Source organism: Pundamilia nyererei, unplaced genomic scaffold, assembly GCF_000239375.1.
Source record: "Pundamilia nyererei isolate P.nyererei 1_Seehausen unplaced genomic scaffold, PunNye1.0 scaffold00069, whole genome shotgun sequence".
Lineage (NCBI taxonomy): Eukaryota > Metazoa > Chordata > Actinopteri > Cichliformes > Cichlidae > Pundamilia > Pundamilia nyererei.
In genome coordinates this window covers 384,492-404,423 of record NW_005187470.1, presented here as the reverse complement: position 1 = coordinate 404,423, position 19,932 = coordinate 384,492, and the positions used below count along the sequence as shown (strand labels likewise).

The 19,932-nt window shown below is 40.3% G+C and overlaps 1 protein-coding gene across 3 annotated transcripts in view; it reads left to right on the top strand.

Moving 5' to 3' along the window:
• vti1a (vesicle transport through interaction with t-SNAREs 1A) overlaps window positions 1–19,932 on the top strand; it is a 111,145-nt gene that overhangs the window by 58,209 nt on the left and 33,004 nt on the right. For 2 of the 3 annotated variants that reach the window (XM_005736371.2, XM_005736372.2), the window contains 2 exons: window positions 14,993–15,063; window positions 19,272–19,333. In XM_005736371.2, the coding sequence (XP_005736428.1) occupies window positions 14,993–15,063; window positions 19,272–19,333 (133 nt within the window). Of the gene's footprint in view, window positions 1–14,992; window positions 15,064–19,271; window positions 19,345–19,932 lie in introns of all 3 variants that reach the window. The other variant, XM_013911664.1, reaches the window with a different exon arrangement.

Sequence of the window (19,932 nt, the reverse complement as noted above, 5' to 3'; positions counted from 1 at the left end):
TTGACCTGTGTCTTTTAAAGGTGAGTGAAAGATAGTTGTCTCCAACTATTTTGTTTTCGCTTCTCCTCTTTCTTTATTTTGGCTGCCATCCAGATGCCACTACCTGACAGAGTAATCCCTTCCTCCTCCTTCCTCCTCCCAGTTCCTTGTCCACAGACCTCACCTTCTCTTTTCCACTGCTGTAATTCCGTGGGCTTAAAGAACCAGACCGACCTTGTATAGCGCGAGTCTCATGGTCACTGGCAAGCTTGTCAGTTTGTCTTTGCCAGATAAAACAGGCCCATATGTCCTGCACGTATTTTTTTTATCTTAACTTTTATCTCAACTGCCTATTTGTTTATGCAAATAACTTATGTACGCTACACACTGTTCCAAAGTTGTCATGTAGTCTTGTAAAGCCCCCAAAATACCAGTAAATATGTTAAGAATTTTAACAAATGCTTTTTTTCCCCTTTTTTGGTTTTAGTAATAAAAAAGGCACATTTTGCATCTTGGAAAGGCATATATTGACACAATAAATTAAACTTTTTCCTCATTTCCCATTCAGCAAAAAAAAAAAAGTCAAAATAAAAAAATATAAAAGTGGTTCAGAGAAAAACAAGATGGCCAATAGAAGTTTTCAGGTTAGGGTTGCAGCTTGCAGCTTGCAGCTCTGCCTCTTTTCTCCTTTGGCACAGGACAAGGGCGGCCAAGCTTTGCCCAGGTGCCGTCTGTGCCATTGGCGCTAAAGCGAGGAGAAGCTGGCACACTTTGGGCATGGCTGCAGCCCCTTCTTCCTCAAAGGCTTGCCTCGTCTCCCTTCTTTCCCCTCATGGTCCCTGCTGCTCCGTAGCCCAGGGAGCTCATTAGGCCAGACTTCCTCTTCATTTAATCCATTTTTCATAGCCTAAAAAACAGTCCCTGATCTTAAAAATCCTGGCTAATTTAAGCCTGGATGTTGGGGAAAAGACTGAAAATATCATGAAAAAAGCAACCGTGTGCATGCTTTTCATATATCTGATGTCAAAATTAAATGTTTTTATAGTATTAGTGTGGCCAGAACAGGAAGATGCAGAAGCAGCACTAATATGAGCTGTTCTTGAGCAGAGTTTCAGACCTCAGTAGACGGTATCCTATTCCATCCACTTCCTTGACTTTTGTTTGTCGGTCTTGGGGGAGACCGATGTGTTAACTTGGCTTAATGAAAACATTGGTAATAACATGCTCCCTCTCCGTGTTCCTTTAATTATGTATCTCCAACTGGATACCAGAAGGCCCCTGTAGGATTCCAGCTCCACTTGTTGTAGAAGTGGAGTTTCATTTGTAACTAAGCTCCTGGTGGGGAAGATCTGTGTAGAGAAACTAACTCGTTCTCTCATGCTTGTTCTCTCCCCGAATCTCTGTCTCCCTCCAACCTTATGTAATTCCTATCTGTCTGACTTAGTTATTGATCAAGAGAAACTTAAATATATATTGCTTCTTTTGGAAAAACACACGATCAAGTATTGGTATTTCCATTGTAAGTGTACTGTTTTTACAGATTCTGTTGTACATGTGATCATTGAGATTCCTCACGCTTGTACAACTTTCACATTATATCCACATAAACACTGCCAAAGTTAACATCCTCAAAAGTTGTCCAAGGCTTTGTCCTTTATCTCGCTACGAGGACAAAGGTTTTTTTTTTCTTCTTCCCTCTTCCCAGGCAACCATCACAGCATTAATATACCTCCCAGGTATAAAGTGTTGATGAGTGCCTGTCTCCTCAGGCTGACACTTATTTCACCAAAGGTCTCAGAGCAGGGGGAGAGGCACACTGACAGTAGGGATGAAAAAAAAGAGAGCTGCTTGCATACCCAGCCAACGGATGTGGTGGAATTGTTAAGCAGTCTCGGCTGCCCTCTCGTTAGCCTCCGAGATGCCTGGTGACAGAGGTGAGGCAGCAAAAGTTGCGGTAGGTTGAGAGTGGGAGGGTCAGTGCCCCTAAGGGTACCATGCCATGGCCGTGCCAGGCCAGGACCCTGTGCCACTGTCTCCAGTGCCTCCGCTGTCAGCATGCCCTATGCCCCAGGCCACTTCGGAGAGGGCACGTGGGGGGCTGTCACGCGTCGGCCTCAATTACAATCACAGGATGAAGCATAGGAATAAGGCCCATTGTCACGGCTCATACAGCAGGTGTAATTGCTGTAATGTATCATAAAGTATCGCCAACGTAAGGATGCTTGCAAGAGATTTAGTGGCCATAGATTTTCTTTCTTAACCAAATCTGCATAACCCTAAAGAAATCTACCAATATTTCAATTCACGTTCAGTTTTTTGCTTAAACTGTTACTAATCTTTTTAGCAAGACCTACATTAAAAACATACTTAGCCTTTGACAGCACTGACAGCACTCTAACATAAAATCTTACACATTTAAAAAAAAACAACAACCCACAAGCATCTTGGGATAGTTTTCTTCTTCTTACACATTTAGTGATCTTGAATTTTACTTCCATTTTCAGTGCATTTTTTTCTTGGTTTTGTTAAAGTTGTCAGAGAAAGTTATCAAATCGCTTGGGTTTGCCTTTATGAATCTATTGTGTTTCACATAAAACCTTGAGATATAACCTTCAAGGTGTTGAGCATAGTGTGGTATTTTTCCTGTGTGTACCTAAAACTATTCAAACTAAAAAAGAAAAATAGTGGGCTCATGTGGTATAGCTGTAGGTGCACTTTCAAAAAGAAACGATTAGTTACTCTGATTTGATACATTTAACTTATCAAGTGAAGCGTGTCCTTTGCCGTTTTCATGTGACAAAGCAAAAGTTACATTTATAATCAGTGTTTGTCACCAAAATGCATTGTGTGTATATTTCATGGCTGATAGAAATGTTAAGTGTATTTTTGTTCCTGAGAATCATTATTTATATATTTAAAAACTGTATTGAAAAAAATATACCCATGCACACAACAAAGAACACATGTTAGGGTAAAAACAGTTCACATAAAAATAAAACAATCTGACCATTTTACCCCTCCCCCCCCATTTCATATTTTAATATTTATATTGTTTACGTCCATCTTTGCAAACTTGAGGATTGATGTATGTTAGTCAGATGCTGTAAATGTTTACGCTTAGGTAAATATAAATATCACAGCAGCAGCTATTAGCCGCTAATGAGGTCTGCTAATTCAATTCAGTTTTATTTATATATTGCCAAATCACAACAACTGTAGCCTCATAGCGCTTTGTATTGTAAGGCGAAGACGTTGCAATACAAATACAGAGAAAACACCAACAATCACACAACTCCACCTGAGCAAGCACTTGGCGACAGTGGGAAGGAAAAAAACTCCCTTTTAACAGGAAGAAACCACTTTTAACAGGAGGGGTGAGGGGGAGGAAGACGGGAATAAAGACAATGTAAACTTCTAAAATGCACTGTAAAGCTGTGTTTGTGACGCTAGTTAGTTGAAATACTTCCAGCTCTTCTGGTCTGATAAATATACTCATGAGTAAAATCGCAGGTATTACAAGTGTCTGCTGCATCACCAGTGCCATTTTTTGCTTGCGCTGAATTGCTCTGTCTCAGTAAATGCAATGGAAGTATTTGGGTTCTTGGTTATTTTCTCCTTTTTCTACCACATGCTGATCTCCACACAGGATCACCACACTGGTATAAGAATTCAGCATATTCGTATTAGATTCTTACTATAGAGTGCAGTGGTCATACCAAGCTGCGGCTGTTCCTGTCAATCATGGAGGGTTGCATGCCATCATCGTTCCCCTGAAGAGAAACGACACTTGGCTAAAAGAACCACAGTGTGTAAAAGTAATTTTTGTCCCACCTCCTGGTGACCAACCTGTCTAAACAACATTATGGCAAGATTAGCTTTGTCAGATGGCATACATTATTCATAAGGGGAAAATGAAAGGTATCTAAGGTTGTATTATTACAGACTTGATGACTTTTCAGTGGGTCTTTCTTTTTTCTCCTCGGTAAATCTCACCCTTATACTGTAAAACCCACAGGGAGCTGCCACAATTGTAGAAATTCTCCTCAATCTCTTTGTCTACCCTATTCATCAGCAACCTTTTAAAAGAAGAAAGCAAATTATTTTGCTCAGCAGATACAATTACAATGTGTATTACTCTGTTATAGATTAAAAGCGAAGGACTTTCTTTAAAAGAAAGAGTCTGAGACAAAAGAGAGTGACAGGCTGGGGAGGATTTTAAAAAAGAGCTGCAGAGTTTGACAATTGAGTTATAATATCATGTCCTTTATGAATAATTTATTTGATGGCACTAAGGCCCCTCAGAAGGTAGATTAAATTCGTTCTGCCATGTCTTAAAACTTAGATATGCTTCATTAGTGTGGAAAATAGTGGCAGGCATGTTGGGTTTTCACTTAGGCTGTTTTAGTTAATGATGTGGAGCAGGAGACACTTGTCACCCTAGCGCTGATGCACATAGTCATCGATTACATTTGTTTTGGTTACGTTACAGTGGTTTGGTTTAGGAGCATGTTTTTCCATCAATTTCTGCTTGTTGTGTTTGTACTGACACAATTTTCCTGATTTTGCAAACAACGGTGAATTTAAAATGAAAGCAGTTGATATGTGATTCAACTGTGTATTCTCATCTCCAATTCAAATGAGGTGTTTAACAGAAATTGTATTGGCTATAAAATGCTGCTACAGTTTAATTACAGCATTTCTCAGTTTAATTCAAATTTTTGGTCTCTGTGCTATTTTTAATTAAATATAGAGTTTAAAAGGTTTGAAAACTACTAAGTTCTGCTTTCATATGCTTTGTTTTTCACTTGTCAAAAAACAATGTTGAAACGTTACCAGACATCCTTGCAACAATACAATTTGATTAGATTTAGGAAACAACAATACTTTGCTTCTAAAGTTGATTTAAAAGTGAAATGCCTCTTCAAATGTGTCAGATGACCAACAGATTTTAACCAAGACCTCTTACAGCTACACCACTGTGGTCCCCTCACTATAGAGAATATAAAAAAGATGGCTGCCACGTTTTTGTTTTGTTTTTTTAAATTGCCACCAGGGGGCGATCTGTGTGGTTGCTGTCTTCTTGACCTTTGGAAACACTTTTCTGAAGACCCCATAGGCTCAGTTGCACATCCCGCTCATATTGAATACAAAAACAATTAATTCCATTTTATAACTTTTTTTGTGCTGTTGTTTTATAAATTAGGAGGAGTCTGGGCTACACTCAATTACACTTGATTGTCAGTTACAAGTTGTTAACCAGTGAGTCTGCAGTTTCATACTCGGATCTACCCTTTCACGTCACATACAGTTTCAAAACACGATAACACTTTAAAAAAGGACTTCGGAAACGAGTGGGTGACGTCACGGTAGCGACATCCATCTTTCATACTGTCTATGGCCCTAACATCTGGGGACCAGTAAGTATTAATTGTCCAGAGGCCTGTACAAATAGACTCAAGGGCTCAACCCCCATGGGAAATATAATTCACATGTAGATGTGTTTAAATGGCTCTTTTATGTTGAGCACTTGTTGGCTGGTAGTGCTCGTCTGTTTCGCTACTGTAAGCACTTTTTTACAGCCAAGCCACTGAACTTTTACTTTTGAACTATTTGTAACATAATTTTATAACACTTTATGCCATTTCTTAGCGAAACATGAATTCATGGTTGACACTGGTTAAAAATCAAGTCTTTCCTGAAAAATCAACCTTTCCGCTATATTTATACATAAACTACTTGCCAACCAGATCGAACCTGTTAAGCAATGTCCATGAATGTCTTGTGCTTCGTTCGAAACAGGTTTGTATTACCTCACGAGATCCTTGCAATTACTAAAAGCATATCTATTGTGCGACACTCACATTTAAAGTAAACACTGGAGAATTTTCACGAGCTTTCATTGGGAGAGGATTTGATTCTTCAACACTAGTGGAAAAGTCTAAAGGTAGCAAAGTAAGTTTGAATGAACAATGTACCCTGTGCTCAAGAACTTTGACAAGCCATCACATGCCATGTATTCACAGCGGCAGCTGACAATAATCTGTCTTCAACTCTGTGGCCTCGGTCATTGTTAAATGAGGCGCATGATGTGTGTCTCTTTTGTAAGTCCCCTCTGTGCCTCATTCCCCTATAATAGCAGTATTATTTTCCTTTTACCAGAGCAAGGAAGTGTGATGGTATTACCCCAAAGTAAAACACAAACTTCTGTTGTGCTGTCGGTCAGAGCAGCCACTATGACGTCCTGCTCTGATAACAGGCTCCAGTGTTGCTGCCTCAAATGAGATTTTCAGAGCATGTTCGATTTGCTAAAGACAAGTCTATGTATCATGCGCACATAAAAGAGCAACTATTCCCGTGGCATTATGTAATTTAAGCAGATTACTTCTATCAGATTGGACAGAAAATTTTACAGCTAAATAAATTCGGTCTTCTGATACACATCCTACTGAAGAAGAGTATTTCATTTTAATGCTTTTGGCACCAAGAAAGTCGAACCTTCTTCAGGCAAATATTTGAAAAAGAGTTGTAGGACTTTTTTTCTAGAAGGTGTTTTTAGAAGCAGCCGGCACGGTTAAACGATATCTCTCCAATAGTTGTTTGCCAAGTGCTTCAGCATTGCGTTTACTATTTCATTAAAAGTGCCCCTTTCAGTGTAACTGATATGAGGATAAAATCTTATATATGCAAATGTTAGAATTATAATGTAATGTTTGTAATGTTATGATGTAACATCAAAATGTCAGTTCAATTTCTATTAACTTGAAAATCACCAGCTTTTAGCGTGTATAAAATTCTTTAGTGTAACCTCCACAGCTCAGGCATCAGTTTTGGTTTGTTTTTTTCTGCTCTTGCGGACGTCCTTCATCCGCTCATGAGTACTAATGAATTCAACATTTGTACAAAATAATCTTGGTGCTTCTAACTGTCAGATCCCATCAGTGCATCCACTTCTAATGGGCTGTGCTTTCCATTCAGGCTAATGTTTGATGCCTCCGACAGTCCCATCTCTCTACAGATTGTTTACTTTCAGCTGTGTTTGTTTTACTTAGCATTAATGTAATGAGTATTCATTACGTAAAGTGATCAAGTCGAGATGGGAGGGTGTGGTCTATTGGCTTTGTTATATTCACAAAGAGAAAGTGATCACGAGTCAGGTAGCAGTCTGTCAGAGACGAATCTGTTCAGCAACGAGCAGCATTATCGAGATCATCCAAAGCGATGGCAAATCTTTTCTAAAGGTACTGCAGCTTTTTCACGGCTAAATCACTTGACAGGGAACAGCTGGGCAGTCGAGCCGCAGAAGGCATCCAATCGTCATCAGTTTGAACAGGAGTTGTGATCAAAACAGTCTAGAGGCTCCTTTTGTCTGTACTTCACTCGGTGTTTACATCGGTTGCACGATGATGCCAATCCAGTAAAGCATCTTTAACAAGTTATTTCGTTCATTCAGGAACAAAAACCTATAATCAGTAGGTGTTGAAAAGTGTTAAATACTCATAGCATGCTGTAGAAAAATAGATGGAGGCTCCCAACAGACCTTGTCAAAACATGCAAATGAGCCTGACGCCACGTCCGTTTTTGACAAGCATAATTAAGTTGCTCCAATTCAGGACATGTTAATAAAGAAGACTGTAGGCCTCCCCCAGGTCTTCACTAATCATAAAGCCTTAAAGCTTTTGTTTTCACACGCATGTGTGTGTATGAGTTTGTGTGTTGTATTTTCCCTCACCCACCCCCCCCCCCTCCCAATCTCCCATTTTATTGGATAATGAACTGTTGTAGAGTGTTAGATCTCCTTTCGCAGTCTTTCACTGAGTTTGAGGAGATAGGCAGGCACGAGCTGCTCGAGGTGCGGTGTTGTACAGATAATTAAAAGGCAAGAAATTTGTGTTGCGCTCTTTGATCTGCCTGTCAACTTTCTGATTAGAGACGTTAAAGCCTTTAATCAACAGTAATGCGATGATTAACGCTCCTAAACTGTTGAAAACGAACCAGAGGAACGTCAAGTTTTCCCTTTATTCTTCCCCTGCCTCCATATATCTTTCCCCGAGTCCATTTCCGAGAAACTGGCAAACTTTTCACTCCAGTAGAGGTTGTTAAATAAGATGTTGTATTTGATTAGGACCAACTGACAAGTCGTATTCCCCCTTCATGCGGTTTTGGCATAACTGTAGAGCTCAGATGAACTCTGTGTATTTGTCTTCCAAATCCAACAGAATGCGCTTCTATTGATTTTGTCCTGCACTACCGTCTTTATTTACTTTAGCCCCGACTAGATATGGTGATAATGGTATTATAGTGCTTATATGCTCCTGTGCCTTCATGTATAGAGCTACTTCGCTCATTATAAAATCTAATTATTTAAATAGTAGCACTTAAACTCTGTATTTATTATTTAGCTCGGCTGTTGCTGAATAAAGTTTAATATAGTAGTGTTTGTTTGTTTTTCCATGTACTTTTTTTTTTTTTTAATCATAGTTGCAGTGCGGCCACCACAATTGTGTGACACAAATGTCAGTGCTATGAATAATGCATACACAAATTAGCTTGTTCGGGTATGAGTTTTTAATTCTATACTTCATACATTTTTTACAATTTCGACCAAGTTTAATCAACACATAAAAAACCCCTTTCTCAGTGATGGAAACAGAATTAATAAGTCAGCTGTGTTTGAGCTTCACAATTGACCAATCAGGATATGAGTTGTGGTGGAATAGGTGTACAGGCTGACCAGCCGTCTGTAGAAATTCCCAGTTTTTTAATTGAAGACCTCAGAAAGCGCTGCTCCTGCCTACACATTGTTGCATGTGGGGCAATCACAGCAAGCACCCAAGTCCATTAGTTTTCATTTGGATGGTTCAGTGAGACTGGTTGATTAAGTCCAGGCAAATTGCTTGTTTCAACCCTCAATCTCCACTCACTCCTCCCGCTTCTCAGCCCTTTGCCACCAGCAGGGTTGTCGTTCAGGTTAATTTAATCTGGTTTGTTATACATTTAAAACACAATAGCTTTGTGGCTGTCTAGATGCCTTGGCGCAGCAGTTTGCTGTTGTTTATTATTGTAGAACTTTGCATATGAATGCTCTAACTGTATTGTTAATTACACTTACAGTAAATATTCAGATTCTATTGTTACTAACCCATGGTAAGAAACGTAATACGTGACTGGTCAAAGTTTGTGCAGCTGCGTCCACAGGGACGTGTAGGTATGGGTAATTTCATAAATGTAAAACAAGCTGTTCTTTTCCAAGACTCATCAATTTTCATTGAATGAGTGTGAAGGGGACTTTTGCTGTTTTTCTTTTTTTGTTTTTTTTTAATGTAAATCTGGCGATCTGAGAATTTGACTTTGAGGCTGAGGTGAAGGGAAAAGAGGAGGGGGAAGCTCAAATGGAAAGAAAATGTAGCTTTCAGTCCTCTCCACCCCAGTTCAGCCTTAAACAAATGGTTCTATTACCAGCTGCTCTCCTACAGGCCCGGTCATTTATACCCATTAAACTTGCGTCTTATCACCCATAAGACGGTCTTGCGTCTCTCCATCCACCAATTGTCTATAATCAGCCATTTAAAACAGCAGCGGAAATTTCTTTTGTGCCTTGCTTCGGTCTGACGGACAGGCAAACGAGCTGGGAGGAGGGGGGGACGGGGGAGTAGAGAGGAATATTTTCTGTAGAATGATGAATAAGCCAAGTTGAGTGGCTGACTAACGGAGATCTGTCTTAATCAGAAGTGATTTGTCAGAACAGGAGCTCTGCGGGGTCAGGGCGCAGGCAATGAATAAAACAGAGCCTGGCGGAGTGAAGAAAGGCCCCAGAAATCCACCCTGACTGCCCACCACCACTCAAACACATGCAAGGGGAAGGGCCGATGCATGGGCAAGTCAAGATAGACTGGGATGGTCCAGCTTCACCCTACACAGAATATTCCTTGTTTTAGACTTTTAAGTATCTAATGCTCTATAAGTTCACTATCCCAAAGCTGTTAAAAGATATTGACGTTAAAACCCAAAAAATGTCACTTAGATGACCTCCTCCTTCTAATGAACCACCACAGCTGTCTTTGACTCTTGTTAAATCATAAATTGCTCTCATTGCGATAAAGAAAGTTCCTCATTAACATTCGGTAGAGTTTATTATTATTATAAGTAATCTGTCATAACATCACTGAGCCCCCAGATGCTACATGCCCCTCCTGTGACCTAGCAGTTGGCACCTCTTTATTTTGAGCTATCGCTCAGTGCGAAGGCGCTAGCCTCATGGCCTGTGGGCTCAGCATTACAAATACATCCCATTGTGGGTACAACTTTGATGGGGGTGATGAAAGTGTGTCACCCGGCAGCTGTAGACTTGAAAAGTCCTTAAAAAAAGCTCCTCTGAAAGTGTACAAAGACAGGTAACTTTATTCACCTGGGAGTCACAGGCATACAAGTTGACTGCCGCACTGTGTGTGTGAAAGTGTGTTTGTGTGACTGATGGAGTTTGAGAGAGAGAAAATGCATGGTCTTACATTTTTTTAGGCCCCTCCTTACTTCCCCCTCAGCTCTCCCATAGGTTTCCATGGGTTTGTTGGAGTGTATGGATTGTGTCTGGATATAAGTGTGTGTGGTAACCTTCAAAAAGTGGTCTCAACTGCTTAATGAAAAGGAGCTGTGCTGAGCCTCAGAGCCTCAGAGCACACCACTGTCAGGTCTTGTCCCCTTTTGGCTCAGGGGAGAAGGAGAGCAAGCAAAAAAATAAAATAAAATAAAAAAATGCACCACCGAAAAAGAGACAGGGGCCCTCACACAGTGTATACGCTATGAAGCACATTGTGTGAAATAGATGATGGCTCCAATTAAATGTGTCCATGGACTGGAGTAAAAAGTTGAAGGCTATAGAGGTTTGGACTTTATCCAAATTGTTAGTTGTTTGAGCCGTGTTGTCCTAAGCAATGTGTGCAGATAAGGGCAGGTTATGATTTTTATTTACATAGACATGTTTTTCATAACATAACACGAGATGGTGAGAGAAAGTAAAGCAGACCTTTTCTGTTGTCATCAAGTAACTGACAATTCTTCCTTATTTCGGTTTGTTGTGAAATGCCAAAAATGTTTGACCTAATTCCCTAAAGCCTAAGATGTCATCAAAATGCTTAATTGGTTATCGGTCCAACTTTCCAACATTCAGAGATATAAAGTTTTAATATTGCATATGACTTTAGGCAAGGTGCTCACACGCTACCAAAATTCAGTGTCTCAGCCAGTCTGAACACACAAATTTAAACTGAATATTATTACTATTACTACTAATATTAAAATGATAAACGCTACAAGACAAAAATGCTCATAGTTACAGCTAAATATATAAAACAAGGTATTAAATTACAAGTAAAGAACAAAATGCTAACAGAAATTTAATATATTTATAAACATATTCTAAAAGGGATTCTCTTATGATGTCAGTAATTAAAACTGTCTTCCATCCTTACTGGATGCCATCACTTACAGTTGGTACTATCCCACTGATGCTGGAGACTTTGGGCATTTACTTCTTTGCTTATAATCTATGAGTCTTTCTTTACTTATCAGTGTTGACTTCCCTGGCTTCCTCCTTGGACACTTATTATTTCATTTTCTTCATTTGATCTTTGTCATTTGTTTTGTTGCAGACAAACCTGCACGTTTCATAAAGCTGACAGTAATTGTGCCTGTGAACTTGCGAATGGTTGCCTAATATATACATATATGCTATAAATAAATGTGCCTATCCAGTACTCAGTCCCTTCTTATATGAATATATTAATCTTTATCTATAATAATTTAACCACACCATTCTAAAAGCATTGCTTTTTATAATAGGTCATTGTATAGAATTATGTGTTTCCAGTTGCAGTCCTTTCAGAGTTGTTTTTCATGGTGTTGTAATGGTTTTGTTTCTTGGTGGTAAAGTGTAGTGGAAACAATATATGCGGGTTGGTTGAGGTTTTTTTAATACATTTGGAGCTGACAAAATATCCTACTCCAGCTATGTTCGGCTTGTTCAAGCTTTATAGATTACATTACATTGCACCTCATACTCTAGTAAAGCTAATTACCCAGTAAAATAGCCTTCCACCCCCCCCCTGCCATGTAATTCTTAACAAAAGGTTGTGATAAAATACAGCAGGGCTCTGCTATGTCAATAGTCTTTCCGTGTATTTAAGGGAGAGAAAAAAATCGTAACACAGACATTATTTTCCCCTCAATCTAATTTGTGCCTTCAACTTTTCTATACTAATTATTTTCTACAGTTACATTACAGGAGCAAGTTAAATTAAGGCTCTCTGGTGCTGATGTAAATGCAATGTAATGGAATAATGGGCTTGTTAAATGGACCTTTGGGGGACGGAGATCTTTAACAAGAGAGTCAGAGCAAGGCCTCTGGGCCAGGGTTATTTAAATTGTTAATAGCTGTTTAAACAGGAGGGGAATATTTTATACACTAACGAGCATTAAGTCAGGAGCATTAACAGTGAATTATTTTGCCTCTCGGTTTTGTTTTTATCAACTGTACTTTTTTCAGTTTTGTTTTTTTTACATAGCCTCCATATTTGTCGTGGTCATAAATTGTGTGTTTATTTAGATTTTATGCAGTTAAACATCCTATGCAAACTTGAATATGTAATATGTCAGCATTGCAAAGGGCAGAAAAAACTACCAAGCAATTTAAGGTAATTTCATCATGAGTTTACAGCTTGGATAATAGGGACTAGTTTGCTGTATTTCTTTCCACGAGTGGCGATAGCTTTGGGTGAAAGTATATGATTAAGATGCAGTACAGGTCACAAAATGGGAGTTTTATTTATTTTTTTCCTAAAGTTGTTTTTTTCCCAGTAACTAATGAAGATTTACACAGAACTAGTCAGCAGGAATGAAATTAGATGAATGCAAGTGTAGATGCATGCCAGAGAATGAGTAAGGAAAGGGTGGATGCTTGAGATCCAATCAACACAATACGTCCTTTGGGGAGATGATGTGTATACCTCTGAAGTCAGTGTAGGGGAAGAAAGTCATAAAGGAATGATGGGAAAAATTTTTTGGAGGACTGGAGAGAGACCTGACAGTGAACAAAATGTTAATCATAACAAGCCAACTCAAAATACTATTCTGGTGACTGCAAATGATTTGACGCAGCTGTGCTCATGGCTATCCATCAAAGATGCCATGATTGAGCTTATGCAGTGTCTTCAATGTCATTTTCTTGTAATAACATATTGATTTCTTTTAATAGAGGAACATCTTGGGTAATGGCAGAAAAATAGAAAGGCAAGGTTGTGCGTTCTTGCTCCCTCCCAGTAAGGTTACAAAAATGGACACAACTTAAACAAGACTCGTATTGTGATTTCCTTTTTTTTTTTTCCAGCAGCTGTTAGATTTGTCAAGGACGGTCATTCACTTGTGGGTAGTGTATACAGTCAGCATGGAAAATGCATCCACAACAGACTCGGTTGTAGGTCCAAACCATAATCGCAAAACACGCCTTCGTGCACAGTGTCTGTAACGATTGCTTAAGTACCTGGAGCACAATGTCTTAGGAGGTCTTTTCTTCCTCTACCTCATCCATCTTTTTACACACTGCAAACCTCTCCAATAATGCACTTGCCATCAAAAAAGTAACCCTCTGCTGCTGCAGTGCTTGTCACACTCATTTATTTAAAAAAAAAAAGAGCCACAGCCCTGACAGAGATGGATAGATGTGCTTATTTGTCTCTTTAACAGAAGATTTCCGCTTCAACTCCTTCCCTGTTTATCCCTTGTTCTTCTCCGTTCGGGACGGGGGAGGGCTTGTATTTTTATGGTTATTAATACCTGCGCTCAGTCTTTTAATCTGCCCTATTTGTCACATGTGACTGTCTGACTGCACTGTTTAATCTGGGTATCCTTCAATCTGTCTCGTCCCAGATTAGAAATTAATGAAGGCAGGAAGAGACACATTTGAGTCAGTTACAGTGCGAAGGGGGTAAAAGGGATGGGATGAATGGGAGACGAATGTCGTTCATTTGACAATGCTTTCTCTTTTTTTCCCTGCGTCTCCCTGATCCCCGTTCTATGCCGCTCTCTCTCTTTCTCTCCCCTCTTGTTTAGCTGCCAGATGTAGCCCATTTTTGCACTGCTCCCCCCAAACAGGCGCTCAGCACGTGGGCCCTTTGGTGTGCGGCACCTGTGTAGTGTAATACAGTCAGCAACTGTGTTGTTTATTCCGGATTTGTTTGGTGCGCTTGAAAGCCTGTCTTTGATCCATGCAAAGATTCTTCACTCTTTTTTTTTCTCCCCTTTTTCTCCTGATTCATCCTCTGCCTCTCTTATTTTTAAACACTAATGCTCTAGCAGTATGGTTACATTGATGGCACCGGTGGGTTTTTCTGGTGGTGGTGGGGGGCATCTTATTTGGTTTATCTTTTTTTTTTCTTTCCCCCCGCCTTTCTTTTCTCATTCCCAAGGGACAGGAAAATGACAGTGACCACTGACAAGCTTGTCAGGTGCCTTGTCGGGGATGTTTTATAACTGTGCGTTAATGTGTTTACAACTACAACTGACGAGAGCCGTTTAAAAAAAGGGAAGAAAAAAAAGAAAGGAGTAATGAATATTGCATCGGCAGAGTGGACCCCACTGGCAGGCTGGATGCTGGGATGTTGTTGTCTAGAACTTCATGTCTATTTACTCCAGCATCTTAAGAAAGTTCAACACTTCCCTCAGATGCAGTATTCTTCTGTCTGTTTGTCTGACACTCCTAGACAGCAATGTCTGTGTACACACTGCACAAATATTACACATACCCAAGTAGGTCCAGATGTGGAAAAAACAAAAAACAAATGATTTCTACATTAATCATGATGGTGAGAATGATTGACAAATAAGAGATTACAGCTAAAGTGAGTGCAAGCCAGGCTTTCGCAATCACCTAATCGTTCATTTGTTTTATTTTATTTTATTCATTTCATCACATGGCGGAATTTTTTGGACCTGCCATCTTATGCTGGATGCTCTTTTCTTGCAGAACAAGTGGGGCAGGAGATTCTTTCCAACCTGCACAGTGACCGTGAGAAGATCCAGAGAGCTAGAGAAAGGGTGAGTGCACACCTGACACCTGCGCACACTCGCGCATCTGTTCTAACAAGTGTTCGTGAAACGGTAAGCCGTTACGGCCAACATTTGCCACTTTTGTACGGCTTCTCACGTAAACACACAAACGAAAGCTGCCTCACACAACTGTGAGATACACCCTCCTCGGCACGCACTAAGTCAGCAGATTTATATAACGAGAAGGAGCTCAGTGTGCCCGTTTATGGATGGCTGTGTTTGGCATTTGAGTAGGTGTTGCTGTCGGCTCACATTTTTTTGTTTTTTGCTTTATTAGTGACGTCAGCTCCTTTAAACACAACTGTCTGAAAGATATCAAAGCATGCAAATGTTTTAAATTTCAGTGAAAGTAAGATTGAGGTAATTGCGTTCAGACTCAGTAGTGTGTGTGCTGCTCTTCTCTTGGACCTGGGCCCCTGCAGCCACATGTTAAATGAGCAGTGACTAACATTGGTGTTTTTAACAAAGCACCTAAAATGCTGCAGCTCATCTTTTAACCAGAACCCATAAACGTGAGCACATTTCCCCTTGCACATTCTTGCTCCTTTTAAGATGTATTTTAAGATTTCATTATGTGCTTTTAAAAGCCTTAATTGATCAGCACCGCAATACATATCTGAGCTTCTAGCTCCATATGTTCCGCTCAAGATGAATTGTACAGCACTTTGTCAAACTTGTGTTTTTCAAAAGTGTTTTATAACTAAAATTGGATTGGATAAAATGTTGAAATATGGCTTTCTTCCCCCTTTGCTTCCTTTCACTTAAAAAGGGTTAACTTTGCCACCTGCCGTCCTTCCTCGCCCACCCTCCTGCACTTTTCCTGCACCCCTCTGCCGTTTCGCTCCATCCTTCCAACTTTTCCTCAGAGAGCCCTCCCAATCCTTAGTGCTTCCCCTCCTTACGTACAGTCAGCCAAACAGACAGGTAGGCAGAGACAGAAAAGACCAAACACAGGAAGGGGGCCCAGCCCTGTTGGCCCCCTCAACGCAGAATGCTTAAAGATCACAACATGGCATTGGGCCTCGCACAGCAGATTTCAAAGGAAATCAAACATCTCCTTTCAAAACGGTCCACAGCGTCTACTGAGAGTACCTGCTCTCTCTTTCTTTTGCTCTCTCTCTCTCTCCCTTCTTCCCATGAGTCTCCTCTGCTGAACCACCTCACCATATGTACACAAATGCGCACGCACGCACACACACACACACACACTGAGCCTTTAAAGGCAGTTTGTGGGGCAAAAGTTAAGTAAAAAGAAACCGAGATGTAAAGACACGAGGATAGAAGGGTCGGTTAGCAGCTCTTTTTGCATTAAAGAGATGGAATTTAAAATTGTTTCGGCAATGAATAAACCCACAAACATACAAGCACAAAATTTACACAAGCCCCAGCGCTCGGCAGGAGGTGTGGCCTTTTGTTTTGCTTTTATGGTACAAATAGGAGTCAATAGAACACTTCAACACAGGGTCAGAGCAGTACGCTGCCGACTCAGAACCACCTGAACGGGTTGAAGAATTTCTTTTAACCGATCTCAAGGCTACCTCAGGGTGTGAAACGTAGCAGGGGGGCATTTTTTTAATGGTTGTTGCCTAAATGTGGTAATTCATGTCTTTTAAATGCATATAATACAAGAGCGGGAATGAGTGTAAGAATTTGAGGAAATAAAGTAAAAGTATTAGACAGCCTTAAAAGTAAAACCTGCTTCTTTTAACACTTTGATTACGACTGTGCAGAGTTATCACAGCAAGCTGTAACTTCAGTTTCAACAGTTATTTATTAATTAACTGAAAATAAATGAAATAAACTCATGCACTTTGACAGTATCGCCTCAGTCATTTGTAAGCACAGTTTATTTAACCTGAGGAGGATTAATTATGCAGACAAATGAATGGTCGTACTCAGTGAGCTAACAAACTTTAATGCTCTAAAATGAATTAAATGTTCAGTTTGGACTTTTTATCCTTGAAGCTGAAACCTTACCTTTTATTTCCCTTAATGCCCCTCTATTTGCACTTTAAATGATATGGATCAGAGTTTGTTTAGAATTTTGGATGCAAATTAGCTTTCATTTGTGTTAATAGTAACAACACGTGTATGCATTTTAATCCTCGAAGCTGGCTAAAGATGTCTTTAGAAATTGTTCTACTTTAGTGCTGGAAAAAAATATGAGTTTCAAGGAACAAGGTCTTCTCACTCTCTCTTTATAGGCAGCCACGATTAATTTTAGACACTCGACTACCCTAAAACTTCAGTGGGTTTCCATTTCAGGTTATGGAGGAAGGCGTACGATTTGGTGAGAGGCTGTGGAGGGAGAGGGAGAGAGGTGGAAAAGGAAAGAAGGAATGATTCAGAGAGAGAGATGTATTTTGGGAGAAAGTGCAAAGTGTCTAGGGGACAGATCTGTGGGTAGAAGCAGACATCAGGCAACTGCTGGACTTGTTGTCTTTGCCAGAGGGCCCAAACCCCAGGTCCCCCACCTCCCACCCTGTACCACATGTATCTTTGGCTCTGGCAGCCTGCATCACACCAGCCCAGGCTGCCAGAGGGTAAGAAGGAAAGATGGAAGAAGAGGAAGAAAGGAGCAGTAAAGCAGGGCTGGGAAGGGAGGATGAATTGCAGGGAAGAGCGATGACTGCAGGATGAGCCAGAACAAACATGAAAAAAGAGAGCGTGGCTCCGATCGTTGTAGAGGAAAGGGGAGTTTTGGTAGAAAAGATGTGAAACTGAAGAATTAAAAACAAATAGTGTGATTCACTGATGAAAACATACAGAGAAGGGGTGACTTTATTGGGAAAGCAGTGTTATTTCAGAGAAAGACGAAGATAAATCACTCCCTGCTGACTGTTTAGAGAAAAACTCTGCAATCACTATTCCCCGTGCTCCCCTGTCATCCTCGAGAAATGCGACTACAGGTAGATGTTAGTGGCAGCTCACTCAGTGCAGTGTCAGCATTTTTTTTCACTTTCACACTCACACTTTGCTGGCAACATCTTTGCCAAATCCTCCTCCCTGTGAAAAGTCCCTACGCCTGACAAGAGAGTAGCTTGAAAACATTCCTATGACCCCTGAAGGGAAAAAAGGCAGAGAGGAAGAAAAAGGGAAAGAAATGGAGCAAGAAAAGGGAAATATCCAGGCAATTAGTCCTCAATAGCCATGATCATCATTTCAAGGGTGCCTTCAAGGACTCCCACTGCTTGGTACCTACTTTAAAAGTAAAGGCATCTTTCACTCCATTTCCTTATATTCATCTAGCTCTGTAGTAAGATGAATATAAGACCATCAAGTGGCATGTCCTATTAAGGTTATGGAGGTTTTTTCAAAAGTTTTCTGTCATTGAACAGCTCACGATGCTGCTAGTTTATAGACATAAAGATGCATCAAATGAAGTAAACATTGATCTTATGTGTAGCCTAGCTGTTCATGCTTTGGTAAATAAGTTGCTTTTAAAGCAGCTCTAAAATTGTCGTGTATTTTTTTCCCCCCACTGGTTTTGTCTAAAAGTGGGGGGTTTTGCCGAGGGTGGTCTCTTGACAGGTAAGCCAGTACCTTTAAGGTAAGAAGGCAAGCTCTAATCAAAGGATCTCCCATTCATCTCTCTGGGTCGCAAGAAACTTTAGTGAAAAGTGTGTCAAACTGTAGAGATGTCTTTCTGCCCTAAGGCCAGTAGTACAGTGCAATAGTACCTTGCACAACAATACTGTAATAATCAAATGACATTATTGCCGTGGTACTTATTTATACTCATTACATGCTTCTTTTTTGTTTTCAAGTGTGGATGAAATAGTATCCACATATTGTATGTTAAGCTCCAGCCGACAGCGTCGTGTGTGAAAGCAACGTCAGTTCTTATGATACAGAAGCCTTTAACTTGCAAACTTGCAACAAATTCCTAGGACAAAGTCCACCTCGATGTCAGATTTCACAACATGTGCAGCTAATACTGCAGCGCATTTAACAGTAGCGAGTGGTCATTATGTGCGCTGCCACCACCCACCATTGCCTAAACCCATTTACATATTTCCAGTTGTGCAAACACATCAGAAGGACTGTTTCCTGGTGTGTGCTTCACCAGAGGGATTTTTTTTAAAAACAGCTTTAGTTTGTTGACAGAGTGTGTTAAACTGAAATTGCTCAAGTGTTTGTTCAGAATTAAAACTAAAAGCTGTCCTTCACTGGTTCTGTCTCCCCTACAACTCCAGCTGAGAGAAACAGACGCCAACCTGGGCAAGAGTTCCCGCATCCTTACCGGCATGCTGAGAAGGTAAGAGGCAGGTAGGAACACTGTTTCTGCACCTCTTTGTATGCAAAGTGCTTTAACAGTGCTGTGAGGTTGTAAATAAAGACTTTCATACGATTTAAAAGTGAATATTATAGTTTATAACTTGCTGCAGTCAGTCACCTGTGGCTATTAGCAAGTGCTTTTGTTCATGTTTCAAGCAGGTTAAGCTCATTTGTAAAGGATCTGTGATCTTTTAGTCAAATTCTTATTAGTCAGAACTATATAGCTGAGAAAACTAAGTAAACAATTTGTGTGAGTGGCTGTTTGGTTAAATGTGGTGCTGTGTGCCTGAGAAACAAGTAGCCCAGTACAGCATCCTGCTGGAAGAGACAAGTGCACACTGTACATGTCTCCATTCTTTTCTTCTCTTTGCCTTTGTTTATTTTCTCTTTTCATTTTTTTTCCACAAAATGCACTTACCACCCATATCCATCTTGCACTCTTTGTCTCCCTGGCGTGCTAGTTCACTCACAAGGCAGTCACACAGGCACAGGCATTCAAACGCAAATATTTCAATAGGCCTTGCATTATCTGGTGCCTCCGCTTCCTAACACACACACACACACACACACACACACACA